The sequence below is a fragment of the Malurus melanocephalus genome, unplaced genomic scaffold, assembly GCF_030028575.1.
Source record: "Malurus melanocephalus ecotype Western Australia unplaced genomic scaffold, MMel_1.1 scaffold_56, whole genome shotgun sequence".
Classification (NCBI taxonomy): Eukaryota; Metazoa; Chordata; class Aves; order Passeriformes; family Maluridae; genus Malurus; species Malurus melanocephalus.
Genome location: NW_026623288.1, coordinates 542,625 through 556,875, shown reverse-complemented (window position 1 = coordinate 556,875; position 14,251 = coordinate 542,625). Strand labels below are relative to the sequence as shown.

General features: G+C 41.1%; 1 protein-coding gene across 1 annotated transcript in view; it reads left to right on the top strand.

The window, feature by feature from the left end:
* The first annotated feature begins 13,002 nt into the window (after positions 1–13,002).
* The window catches only part of KIAA1210 (KIAA1210 ortholog), a 36,651-nt gene continuing 35,402 nt past the window's right edge, over positions 13,003–14,251 (top strand). The window contains exon 1 of the mRNA XM_057365614.1: positions 13,003–13,190. Within this exon, the coding sequence (XP_057221597.1) occupies positions 13,156–13,190 (35 nt within the window). The 5' untranslated portion in view covers positions 13,003–13,155. The remainder of the gene's footprint in view (positions 13,191–14,251) is intronic.

The following is a 14,251-nucleotide window of genomic DNA, read 5'->3' as shown; positions in this document are numbered from 1 at the left end:
CGGGGACCGGGGACCGGGGATCGGGGACCGGGCAGGGCGGGCGGTCACCGGCACGGGCACGGCCCCGGCCCCCGGCACGGGAAGGGCTCCAGCCCGGCCGGCCCTCGGCAGCCGCCGTGCCGGGGGAGCTCCTCGGGCGGGCGCTGCTCGCTCGAAGCCCCCGGCTGGCGGCGGGGCCGGGATAACGCTGGCGGGTGCTCCGTGGCGGAGGCGAGCGCCTGAGCTTGCCGTGAAACGCTCTTTGTTCCAACGCTGTGTTCTCGGCTCCGTASGGTTGCGAACGCAGGGACTGGCGGGCTGCGTGGCATCCTCATCCCGAACTTACAGGCTTGCAGTCTTCCAGTGTCGGACCTTTACATTTTATGCTCCAAAACAGGTTTTTACCCTGTGTTAGGCAGCTGGAGTAGTTACAGTTGTTACTTGCATCGTTAGAATTGCTGAAATCGTGGCWGTCTCCCAGGTGCGAGGTCTTGACACTGGTGTGGGCACTGGGAGAATCCGTGTGATCTCAGAGCTTCTGTGCAGGAGTGGCGTCAGAGAAGTTAGTAGGGTCTTGTGAAGGGTCAGATCCATGAACTGCTGTAGGATGAAAAGACATTGTGACATTTCTTTCATGATTATTTTGGTGATGATACACTTCATTGCTTGTTCTTAAACAGCTGTATGCRGGAGTAAAGGCTTAATCACAAAACAACTTTGGTGAATTTCCTGTGATAACTATGCTTGTACAAGTCAGAGTGGCTTATGCGGGGAGAAATGCTTTCATCCARGTGACAAGCTGCAGACAGGGTAGGAGCACAAAATATCCAAGAACCCCAGCAAACCAYCTCCAGTTTTTTCCATTGTCCAGCTCAACTCCTCTCTTGAAAATGGCATTCAAAGCCCCCCTTTTCCCTTCCAGCYGTTGTGCTGTGTCCTTGCACCACATCCTGTGGAGAGCTCTCTGAGTGGACTTCCCTCCCTAGATCCATGTAGTCAGCTGAGTCYGATGCATATTTGGATGCAGTTTTAGTCATTTCAGATCTGGTGTAGCAGACCGGGGAAATGAAGAGAGTTTGGCAAGTACACACATTCTGATCCATTTGGGATTGCAGTCACTATGGATCTTTTACACTTCGTGGTGTCTTTCTGGTATTTGACAGAAACKGAAAGTGGTTACAGGTAATTCGAAATGTATGGTTAGGAACCTTTAAAACAGAAAGGCAAGCTTGGTGGTAATATCTTTTATTAACATTTTAATGAATTTTAAATGAGTTTTCTATTTCTTTTTCCCTCACACAGTATAAGATGCATTGTAAGATCAGAAATGCAAATATATGTTTGTCTTGCTGTAATAAAACAAATACAATGAAAAATTAATCCAGTGATTATATAGGCATGGAAAAACTTTTTGCACTGTTTGCTCAAATGGTTGTTTATAGTTTGGGCTTCTAGCTGTATAATATATGGACCAGCACATTGCTAGTGCTTCAGACCAATTCCTGAAGAACATTGTACCAGAAATGTTACATTGACATAGTGAAATTACTCATCTGTTTCCAAAGGATGTCAGTAGATGTCTTATCACAAGATGAACACGGCTACATATTTCCAGATTGAGATCCTGCACAGTCATAAGAAAATGCAGCCCTATCACACTGATAACCCTATCACAGGTGTGAGGTTTGCAAGGATTCCAGAACTGTGCAACCCAAAATTTTGGTCCATGTCTGCAGAATTAAAAGTTGACTCAGTTCTCACTGCAAAAGTGCAAAGCACTTATTTTACCCTGGACTTGACTCGATTCAAGTTTAGAATATATGTAGATGCGTGCATTTATTTAGGTATATAAATGCTTTTTCTAATATGCACACCCAAATTACTTGGATGTTATGTGAATCAAAAGTAAGCTCCTCCATTTTTTCAGATCTCTGTGAGTTGAAAGACTTTTCACATGAGCTGTTCACTGCTGTTTCTGTCAAAGATTTGATGAAAGTTTTCTGAAAATGAAATGTCTCAGAGATGGAGACATGCCAGTGTAGATGTGATAATTCAAAATTCTTTGTCCTTTGGAACCCACAGTACAGGGGTTTTTGGCTCTATTCAGACATTTGGGAAGTAGATCACCTTTTAGACTTATTTTTAGGTTTTGGGGGTTTTTTTTGGGAACAAATAAGGACAGACAACCATCAAAAGTTAAATTTTATCACTTAAGGAGTTTTATTGGCACTGGCTTCTATTTAAAAGTTAATATTTCTTCCCACTTGTAATGTTTCTTAAWTTACCAGGGAATTTGCTTCAGACAAAGGCACAGCTATGTTTTCTTTCACCASAAGATGTATGGCAGTCAGAGAAGAAACAAGAAGTTGTACTTGGTCCAAAGACTTGCTTGATGCAGCATTTATTTCAATTCTAAATAAATTTATTTAGAGATCAGTGGCTACTTAGACTATTTCACAAGAAAGCAGTAGCTGAAAGTGCAAATACTGGAATCTTGTATAGGCATTAAGAAAAGGGTTAAGATGTTACTCAGCTGTGAAAATGGGCACTCAGGGAACAATACTTTGTGTATGTGGGAGCCTAATACCAACAAACACATCTTTAGTTGTTTCTGCTTAATGTCTGCTAAAATCCACTACAACTTTGACCTGAATGCTTCCTGTAGCTGATACTGTTGAAGTTTGCTAGATGCTCTTTCATAGGTATTTATTGATTTATATCAAGTCTTTATATAAATAAAAAGAAAGTACACATGGTATATTAAACTGGGGAGCTGATTTTTTWTTTCCCTCTGAGGATTTTCAGTAATCCTTATGTTTGTACTGTGGACAGTGTGCGTGGTGTGGTTGGTCTCMATATCTTTAGTTATGTAACATAAACATCAAGCTGTGCTGTAAGTCAAACAGGGGACAAAGCAGCGTGACTGCAGTCCCTGGTACATCAGACTGCGAGCCGGTATGATCTGAAGAGTTGAATTCAGTGGAAAGGCTGTCATTGATTTTAATGAGCTCTGGATATGGCCCAAACTCAAGAATCAGTGGCTTAGCTTTATTGGAATGCCACCAGCATCATGTTGAGTCATGCGTGCACAGATACATATACATCCTCTGAAAGTTTAAAATAGCTTTCAAAAGGAGTGCCAGTGCCACAAGCATAGATGCCACTTGTATTTCATCATTTTCTTMTAAATTCAAACACATCACATGAGATTTTGGTACTTGACAGTGGGTTTAGTGGAAATGCAGTTCTCATCATTCCCTCAGCTGAGCTTCTATGCCAATTCTTCTGTCTGTTTAAGTTCAATCTATTGTGTAGTTTAAACATAAATAGATTTCTCTCCATTTGGAGAGATTTATCTCCATATCTTCAGCTGACAGCTTGTATGTGTAATGGAAAGGAGTGTTACAGGTTAGAACTTGAAACCACATCTTTGGCGAGCAGCAGACACTGAGATTTGCAGCTGATGTTATTAACAAGGATTATTTTAACTACTATTCATCCCTGATTCCTGCTGACTATTGCAGTTYCCCCCCAAAGTCTTGTAAGATCTCATCAGATCATAGCTCACACAGCCAAATGATCATGCAAGATTCTGAACGTTATTCTGAACAGTGTAAACTGCAGCAGAACTTTGAAAACACATACTCAGCCACAAAGCTCGAAGGCAGGATCTTTAATGATTCAGAAACTGCAAATGAAGAGAGCATGAAATATTATCTCCAATATACCTTCTTGCTTAAGCTKTCTTATAGTTTTGCTGACTCATGAATACTGAGTTTGGGGTGGCTGCACTGTTCTAAGCTCTTAAAACTGTAGGAAGTAATGAGGATCTCATTTCACAGCTTCTTGAAATTGCTGTTTGAAAGCCTGTGGGGGGAATGGAGGTTAGTGCACAGACTTATTTTGCTTACAACTTTGACACCCTCTTCAGAGCTAACCTCAGCAAAATGGAGTGTCAAGGAGTCACACAGCCCATCCTGCCATTTCACTGCCATTCTTTTCATCTGCTTTTCCACWAGTTTTTCTTTCTGCTGAACATGCATTTCTTAGAATTAATTGTTATTTCCCCATAAAAGAGGCCACCATCACTCATAGGAGTCTGTTAAATATTATTGCTGCAATTCACAGCAAATCACACTCTAGTAACCTGTGAATAAATGTGTCCTTTCTTTTCTCCCAGTTAATACTTTATGAGACCATTTTTGTATATCATTAGGTTAAGTGGGGAAGGATATGTGCCAACACACAGAGGGTTAATGCTGCTGTATTTGGCTGGTTCTTTGCCAGTCTTTGCTCTTTTGAGTTCCAAGACATTTTTTTTTTTGTGAGTTTTTTCCTTTTAAAGAAATGCCTAGCTTAGTAGAGTTGAGCTGCATGTTGCTCACTGTGCAATGTGGGACATTTGTCCCTCCCTGAATCCTGGTATGTGAAAAACTGACCTCTTTTCCCAGTCCTGTCACTGACTTGCTACTCGTGGCTGCAGCCAGGTAACAGAGATCTAAGGCTCTTCCTTGCAATGTCAGGATCAGTTTTATCCCATTGTTCAATAAGCTGTTTGTGTATTCCCAAGCACTGGTAATGACAGGAGGGGGAAGGTTTGGAGAAGATGCATTCTCTGATGCTGTTGTCTTTCCAAGAGTGTCAGGATTTCTGAACTCTCCTGAATTTACACTGGTTTTTTACATGATACATTTAATTATCTCAGTAGGAGGAAGTGAAAGGACAGGTGAAAGACAGCAGGAGAGATAGGCTGTGTGGTTTACTTGACATTTGAGAAACAATCCAAGAGTTTCTCTATAAATTCAAACTATAGATCCATAGTGTAACTTCCCAGAAATGTGCAAGAAGCAGGGAGTGTTAATGAATGGTGCTTACTTGATTTTCTTACTTTTTCAATCTATATGTTATACAGCCTTCAAATGCTTTAACATGTCATAGGGAAGTTTTGGATTTATTTAATTGACTCTTTAAATCTGAATTTGRAAAGGCAGAGATGTCAACACAATGTTATAGAATGAGGCATAGAAAACCTCCTGTGCATTAGCGGGCTAAACTCGGCTGGAGATGCCATTCAGAATTGCCTTCTATACAATAGTAATGAAAGTTTTTAAAAAATCTTTTGTTCTTCATTTGTAGATAGGTTAAGAAAGACCTTATTTACAGACGCGTAAAGCTTTAATTTTTAAAAGGCTTCTGTACTTTGAAGACACATAGCGTGCAGCACATCAAAGTGAATTTCAACACCACAATGCAACCTGTTTGTGTGCTCTTATGGTTTCAAGTGCAGCACAATGAACAGAAGAACATGAGGCTGTTTATACACCTATTGTTAACTACCAGCATGTATTTCTTTGAGCATTTATTTTTTTATTGCTTATTTTCTTTTTTGAATCTGTCACCCATACATTATCATTATGCTGCTACTGAAGATTATGTGCTGACTGAGGAGTGAATTTAATGAGTTGAACTCCTAAAGCTGTGGGTTCTGCAATAATTAAAAGTTATATCTTATTGTGTAAGAAAATACATTRAAGTGTTAAGGTTCTTACAATAAATCAGCTTAAAGCAAGAAATCTGAGCCAAAGRAAGACTATCATTTATCTCAGCTCTTGCTTTAGTTGATTTGTCAAGTTTCTAGACTATGCAAAAGGTTTTATATTATCTTTTTAATTCATAGCAAYGTAAAATCATGTTAAGTGGAGGAAAGAGGAAGGAAACAAGCAAACCAGCCATTATTATTGTGATGAACCTGAGTAAACTGTTATATCAAAGTCACCACAACTTTTGTGGATTGGATAGAGGAAAAAAAAGAATACAAGCAATTTACTTGCTCAGTTTCCAATGATCACATTTCTTCTGCTCTGCTGGTCCTCGGACTATGGCCATTGCATCTCCTCTTCATTCTGCAGTTACAAGAGGGTTTAAAACAGTTGTAGGCTGTGCCTTAGATTTTATTCTACCCTACATTACCCAGCATCAGCCCAATCACACGTCCTTATTCCTCCAACGGAAACATATTTCAGATTTKGAGCAGCTTTTCATTTTGGTGGAATGGTGTTACATTAGTGTGGCATATGGAACTCTTCGGAGATAAGATAAAGTCCATGGTAAAGCAAAAATATATTAAAACAATGGACCTAAATTGTTTGACATGGCTCCTAATTGCAGCTTTTTTGGATACCAGTGATCCTGGGATGATAGACAGAGCCATCAGCTCAGTGAACAGCTTAAAGCGTGTGCCAGACTCCGTGGTTGGGAAGGACTAAGCAGAGATTCAGTTTAAGCATGTGATTATGTGACTTAGTGACACAGAASTGTGGTTTATTCAACAGTTCTAGGTAAAATTCTTCTGCAATTAGCTTATTTCCTGCCTCTGAATATGTATTAGATATTTTYCCTTCCCATTATGGTGGGAACAGCTCCAGCATATTTAAGAGACAATTGAGAGCACACTGGGATATTTARAGATTGCCAGAACTTGAATCTGAGTAACGTGTTAGGCTGCTGTGTAAGGACTCTGATGTGCTAAGTGTCTGCTCTGGTGAAACTGGCTCAGTATGAGGTATTTTTTATTATGTGAAGATTTTAAAACTCGCAATGTGCGGGGCCAAAGCATGTTATGCAGTCACTGATTTCTGATTTAACTCAGCATTTTGATGCCAGTGCTCCTGTAAGAGTTCCCACGGCTGAAAACTGGCTGCTGGACTTAAAGTTATCTTGGATATTTATAGGGTGCCTATTCCTGTAGGGTCTTTCTGGCTGTCCTTATTGAGCAAGGGAGGATGGGAAAAGACTCTAAAATACAGTTCCAGGCACCAAGACCTTTTGAGTTCAGTTGCAGTTTATGGGCTCTGGAACAGTCTCTGAATTACTCGTCCTCAGTTCTTCCCACTGTGTCTGCAGCATGGAGTTATRTGTTCTGTACAGAAGGGCACAGGTCTGATATCCCACAGATATCAACTGGTAGGAATAAGTTCATTATTACTCATTATTTTMACTTATTTTGCTGATTGTGGAATGAACCAGGTACTATATTTGTTCCTTTATACAGAGGAAAGGGAACAAAGAAAACATTGTGTTACCACTGCCTACTTATTTGAGTTAAATGTTAAGAGTATGCTGTTCTGACTGTTATTTTTCTGTTTGTTTCCCCTTGGAGCAATAAAGCCTGCAGGCAGGACATTCTGGGACTTCCCTGCCCTTTTCTGAAGGTTAATGGTCACCTTATCTTCAGCCTTGTGTTTGCAGGCACTGGAGTCAGGCAGCCTTTTCCCCAGAGCTGCATTTCCGTGATTTCCCGTGTTATTGCTTCAGCTGACAGTTACTGAGATGGTATCAGAGATGRCCTTCGCTTCTGAATTTTTATTCCAGTTGCAGCTGGAATTCAGGATGTCGATGGTGTTAGRAATATTATTCCAGATGTGCGAGTCYCTGCTTCTCCTCTTGCTTATACCTGTATAAACAAATCAGGAGGAATTCTGTGGAAGAGGTGGGCTTACATTAGTGCAAAACTAATATACATGGGAAGTCATTAAACTTGATTGCCGTTCACAGCACAGGCATTCGTGTCAACTGTTGGTCTGATCTGTCTCCAAGGGAGCTTGGCCAGAGTGTTTGAAGGACATTAACTGGATCTGTCCCTAGAGGGGAATTTGGGAAGAATGGGGCGTAGAAAACTCAATTCATTATTCACATCATCTCAGGATATTTGTTTAGACTCAGTAACTGTTACCTCTGATGTTTGACATCTAGACTAGGCACTGGTCCATGTGCCTGTAGCTACATACTGTGTTCTCACATTTCTTTCCAGATGGTCTTGTGTATTGGTGCCTGCCCGGACACTGAGAAGGAAAAGTTGTGTTGTTGGAACTTAATATTTTTTAACATGGTATTTTCTTAAGTCAGAATGTRCAGAAATAGAGCTCCTTTGTTCAGCTTCAGCACTAACCCCCTCCAGGACAAAAGAACCACAGTTTCYCAGTATATAAAATATAGACCGTGCTAGTATTTTCACAGGAAATACCAACTCTTCCACTGTGTCAAAAATAATCTGCTTTTCATTCAGATTCTTTAAAATCTTAGATTTTAGATTTATGGTCCTGGATGAAAAAAGCAGAGACGTGAGAGGCAGCACATCCTGGTCTGTGTATACAGGGATGCTGTTACTTATCTAAAAATAAACTACATATTTATATGSAAATAAATCCTTGTAGATTTGTAAAATGTCAAACAAGCAATTCTATCTCTGGATCTGTATTATTGTTTGGCAATTGCTATTTTCTGTCACTGAAGTCTACGGTTACATCTGTGATCCTGTTGCAAATCTAGGGGAAATTACCTTTTGAATGACACATGGGCTGACCTTCATCTCCACTTAATCCAGGAAGAGTTCACATTTGGCTGTGGGGACACAAAGGATAGATTTAAAGTACCAATATTTTTCTGGCCGTAGTTTAGAATTCAGCAGTGCACTGGATGCCCCATACTGAAGTTTATCTTCATTCCTTCCTCAGAGATGAAGACAGTGTGTGATAAACTGCAAGAAACAATGAAGGCTCAGAGTTACCAAACACTGGAATCAAAGAGGTTATATATTGCTGCTTTTTTTTGAAATAGTCTTATTATTGAAAGAGATCGCAGGAAGTCCTCTAACAGGGAATGATAACAACGAAAATCCCCTAAACCTCACACATTGTACACGAAGTGTGAAAATACACATAATTAGAGCAACACAGAMTAATTGGCCTCCAGAGCAAGTCTCATGGCAAATTCTTCTGACATGAAGAATTTATTTATGCATAAATAAATAAATGCATGAATAAAAAGCTGATACAGTGAATAGTGGGATACCTCTGACTACACTCTCTACTTTCAGTTTCAGACAGGCTTAGACCCTCATTTTCCTCCTAATATTAATCACAGATGGATGTATAAACTCTGCAAGGCAGAAATCCTCTTATCTCCACTTCTTTGTTGTCTGCAGACTGTTTGATTCTAACCCTGTATGTTTAAAGCTCTGATAGTGCAGCTTTTAACAGTGATGTGTATTTAGCTGTTTTTTTAGAATTGAATGGTTTTCACAGAAAATTTCTAAGCCTGGCCAATTTKCCAGCCTGGGAATTTCACTTGTAAGGAAGCTGAATCCTTTTCTGCTCCAGCCAAGTATTTCCTGAGAGTCACATTTATGTTGGCACACAATTGTGAAGTGTTGCTAGGGGTACAAATGCAACATGAATGTAAGGAATACACAGAATCTTCATGACATAAAATCCAAGTGCTCAAGGATCAGTATATGATGGCTCACCCTGTCACAATGTGACATTTGCCTTGTTAAGAAGTCGGTTCAGGGACACCAAAATATACAGGAAATCTGGAATGCTGCAGTCTATCAGTTTGGTGTGGGATTTTAACTCCCACCTCTAAATTTGTTTAGCGAAAAGCTCAAATGAAACTTTGGTCTCTTTCTGAAAATTAATTTTAAAAATGTAAAGCAGACACCCCTGTTTAAACACAGCTGGCRAAACATGGGATTTCCCAACTATGTGACATCTGGTCCCTCCCTGCTGTGTGCAGTGTGTCCTGATGCCATGCAAGCCAGCCTTGGATTGGCATTTTGCAAAGTGTGAAGTGTTTGCAGTCAGGGAGCCAGGGAGGCAAGGACTTGGAGATCCAATAGTCCTTGGTTGTCCTTAGAGATCCAGTTGCAGGATGCTGCAAGAAATCCAGTAGCTCTGTTGAACAGGAAACAAATTCAGAATTGCTGGTTGTGTGTGTAGTTCCCTACACCTCTGCTCTCAGGCTGCTGGAATGTACCCTGGGTATTTGTAGCATGWGTGTATTTGAGTTTCCTCCACTGCATCAGTAGCTGCTGTTGGTTACTTATGYTGAAGAGGCTTTTTTCGCAATGACCCAAGTGACAGCGCCTGTGAAACAAATAGCTTGATGATTTTAGGAGCTGTATTTGGGTGCAAGGATTTCTCAATGGTTGGGTGGCTGAACCTTGCTCAGACTTGCCTCCCTCGTTCCCTTTGGAGAAATTAAGAAACTTGCTGGGAAGTTTAGCAGTGCTGGGACCTCTGCTGCTGGTAGCACTGTGGGAGGGCAGGGTGCCTTGGAACTGCTTGTTCTCCCTGCAGGGARAGCGAGGCAGATTTGGATGTGCAGTGATTTGGATGGGCAATGCTGGGCTGTTGAGGGAAAGAAGTAACAGTGAGTTTGAAGAACAGTTGGAAGAAAGACATAATCCTCAAATGGAAGTAGGCCTAGACAGAGCAATTTCAATCAAGCCAAGCCACAAACTTTAGAGGAAATCCAGATCTGATTGAAATTTCAGGTGTTTAAACTTGCTGGCTTCCCTATCTTTGAAGAASCACCTTTACTTTGCCTAAGTCTGTGGTTATTTGGTGTTCATCTGCCTTCCCAGCTGAAAGCAGTTAATTAACTGGCAGGAGAGCAGCCCATTYGCTTTAGCATTTGACAAATGAGGAGCAAATGTCAGCACAGTGATGTCTGGCTGTCAGAGCAGGGTGCAGCTCAGACCTGCTTKCTTGCACTGGTTTGCCTGTGGACACAGAGCCACGATGTTTATCAACATCTAGGATTTCAGGGCTGTACCCAAAATGCTCAGTGTGTAGCCATTTGAAGCAGTGCTAGTGATAAAAAGGTAGAGCAGTGGGTAATAAATCTAGTGTGAAGTGCCTKGGAGAGCGATATGAAGATAGAGAATCAAAAAGTATTAAATCCTGAGGTRGGGTAATTATTTTTAATGACTGTTTACTAGTCTGTGCTTCTTGGAAAGTAGGGGGGTTTTGAGATGGTGCAATGTGTGTTGCTAAACTGCCAGCTGCTRTGAGCAGGACTATGTTTGACCTAAATGGAAGCCAACAGATGAAGTTTTGCATGCTCAGGTAAGTAACTTCAAGGCAAAAATGCATGAAAGAAAAAAAAACAGTATTGAAAGGAAGCATATTCTGAAGGCAAACCATCTGAGGAGGTCTGGAGACAGGAAATCTGCTTTATGTTAGCACAACCCCTGATTTTTTGAATTAGGGGTTGTGGGCTGTGCTCTGCACCAGTTAAAGTGAAATTCTTCCAAAGCCATCAGGATTGCACCCTTCCACTGGTTTTAAGGGACTGTGCCTTCCCACAGAAAAGCCATTTGATCTTTCTTGCTTTTAAATACAAATGTGAATTTCTCATGAGGTCTTCTTCATTCTTACTGTAGTACAATGTTTCTGTTGGCAGCATTTTTCTGAACTAAATGCCAGGCACATTTCAGATGCAGTCCTAYGTCCAAGGTTTTGCATTAAGCCTCTCAGAAGGGTTCTCCAGTAATCTCCAGGAATTCCTTCCTGGTGGTTGTTGCCCAATAACTGAAACCTTGATTTTGCATTTTTTTTTCCTGTGGGCTTTCTCTGATGGATGGAGATTAATGCTGTCTAGTGATCCATTTTCTGCTGGGATTAGGAGTTCAGSGTGAAGTCATCGTGACAAGTGCAGTAATTCACAACAACAGTGAAACCCGTTTGGGTGAAATTTCAACTAGTGCTACTGTATTTTTGCTTTTTTGTCTTTTCCYAAGAGACAGGAAATGTATTGTATCTGCTTGAGGTCAGCTTTGATTTTGCAAATGCAAATGTGCTCTGTGGATGGCATTGAAGTTGGCTGCTTGTAGAGGCTTTTGCTTCCCAGCTAAGTGGGAARCTAGACTAGAGGATGATTTGTTTCCTGTTTGTGATGTCCCTTGCACTTGTTGTCATCTATTATTTGTGCCACAGCTTTACATTGTGTAGGGGCCTTYATAGAAAACTGAGAAATGGAGTTGTCCATTCACAGTTTTCAAATTTCTGCACTGTTAGAAAACTGCTGTAGCTGAGCCACTTACAGGACTCCTCACCAGAGGTCCATTTCCCAAACTATGTCTTTCCTTTAAAAGAAAGTATTTTTCCAAGTATTTGAGAAGAACTTCTCCACTGTAGATCAKGTATTGCTACTCAATGTCTTTAAGAAACTCATATAAAATACATAATGATAATCCTTCCTACTGGCTTGCCAGACTCGAGTATTCAAACACTATGGACTAGCTGAGAAATACAAACAAATGCAGTTTTCTTCTGATCTTCTAGGAATGACTGTAAATCTTTCCTTTGCTATTATGAGAGTTATGAGCTTCCTACTTTTAAATGTGCATCTAGTTTTTTAATCAGGAGCTGATATTTTAGCAAGCCACGCGACTCCAGGAGCAGACTCACTSTGTGGCACTGGAGCTGCACCCCCTCCTTGTCTGCAGGCAGCACRAGCGATGCTTTGCCCACGATGCAAATTCATTTCCATATGAATTTAGTGCAATGTAATGTCAGAAATGTGCAYGGTTATGTTGTCCCCAGGACTTGGGTCACCCCTGTGAATGAGGCTGCTTGAAGTTTGTGTACCCCAGCATTTACCTGTTTCCACCACCAGCGAGTGCCTCCTTAGTTGTGACAGTGAGTAACAATTGTTAGTGTATTGTCAGAGGTTATCACCAGGCAGTAATTTTGTCATATTGTTGTGCTGKCTAATTTAAACTCTGAGGGCTTTTTGCCTGACCTTGCAATATTGCAGGGATGTAGTTGTTTGGATTTTTTTTTCCCTGTAAATGTGCAGAATAGCTTGTTAGAATGGATTGTGATTTACAGTGAATCGGGATAATGCCTGTTTTGAAAGGTCCTGTGCACCCCTTATGTGCTGGAGGATAACTACAGTTTTTAGTGGTTATTTCAAAGATGTAGCAAGTATTTTCTGTAGTTTTCCTCTGTCTAAAGAATAACAATAACAATTAATCTCCTCAGGGCTTCTTCACATCCTAATTAGAACCAAGCCTCTCATTAGTCCCACAGGGAGACGGAATCAAATGCCATATGGTATTTCACACTTAGGATGCTGCGCGTACCAAGGGCTGGGAGCAGACAGGAAAAGGGGGAGTTAACAATTCATAACCATTTATGGAGCAGGCACAGCCCTCCTTGGACCCGGTTCAGCAGAGTCTGAGGGCCTCAGATCAGGAACTTTATCTGGCCAGAAATTGCCTCGGCACGCCGGCGTTGTCGTGCGCGCGTGTGGCCAAGTGGGGAGCGTGGCACAATCCCTGTGCTGGCACCCACACACGCCAGGAATTAATGCACTRTCCCTGGAAGAACCATGGCTGGATTCTACGGGTGCCTGAAAAGTAAAAAGTAAGTGCCATGCWGAGCCCTCCCCTCCACCTTTCCAAAGTGAGCTGGGTCTAGTGGGTATTTTGAAATTCTGTCTTTGTTGTCGTGCAGCTGCAGTGCTGAACAAATTGTTTATGCCTTGGGAYTGAAGGACCAGTTTGAGCACAAAAGTGCAAAAAATCAGTCCTGGCTAAAATATTAGTTTGGTGAAAATTGGTCATGGTTTTTTTTTTCTTCCTTCCGAGGTATAAGCATGAAATATTGAATAAGGAATTAAGAACCTTTTCCTGTTTAATTATAGCAAGAGGAAAAATGCCTTCTTCCCTGGTGATTAGCTTTATCTTTTATATGTTAACACATGAACAGCAATGTATATTGACTTTTAAAAAATGTTCAGCTAGAAGTCTGGTATAAATGCTCTTTAAGAACTTGATGAGCTCTGTTTTTCTAGAAGCAATCTGAGGTTTGTTTCTGTAATTGCTCCCTGTTGAGAGATTCAGTTGTATTTAAAAGATTATTTTTTTTTATTACCTCACTGGTGTGTTCTGTTGGAGTAGACTATCAAGGGAAGAGAGAATGAGACAGTACACATTAGTGGCTACAAACCACCATGAAGATGCATTCTGTTTCTCCTTTGACATTCTCCCTGCTAAGGAATGGAACAAAATTTCCTGCTGCCAAACCTGAGCAGTGGTTTGATCTTGTTTTGCACCAGCAGACTGCAGAGGGCTCTATTCTTGCACCTGGTCTGGGATTACAGACAGGGAACATGCACAGTGGAAGGCAAGAGAAGTTGTGTCTTGGGGGTAAGATGTGAATGCTGATAGTTAAATGTGTGGGTAAATCCTGGGTAGCAGAGGGGGGGAAATAGTTCAGAAGTGGAACTGGCAACTGCCTCTTTGTGCTTTTCCCTCTCCTGAAGGTTATATCCCTCACACCGATAGTTTGTCTCACGTTGCTCTGGTGGAAATGGGCATTTTCAAAGGCACACAACTCCTGCTGGATTTCAGTTAGCATTTCCATCCCATATTGAATCCTTTCCTCCTTTGAAATGGATTAATGTTTGGGAATGAATGTTTGGC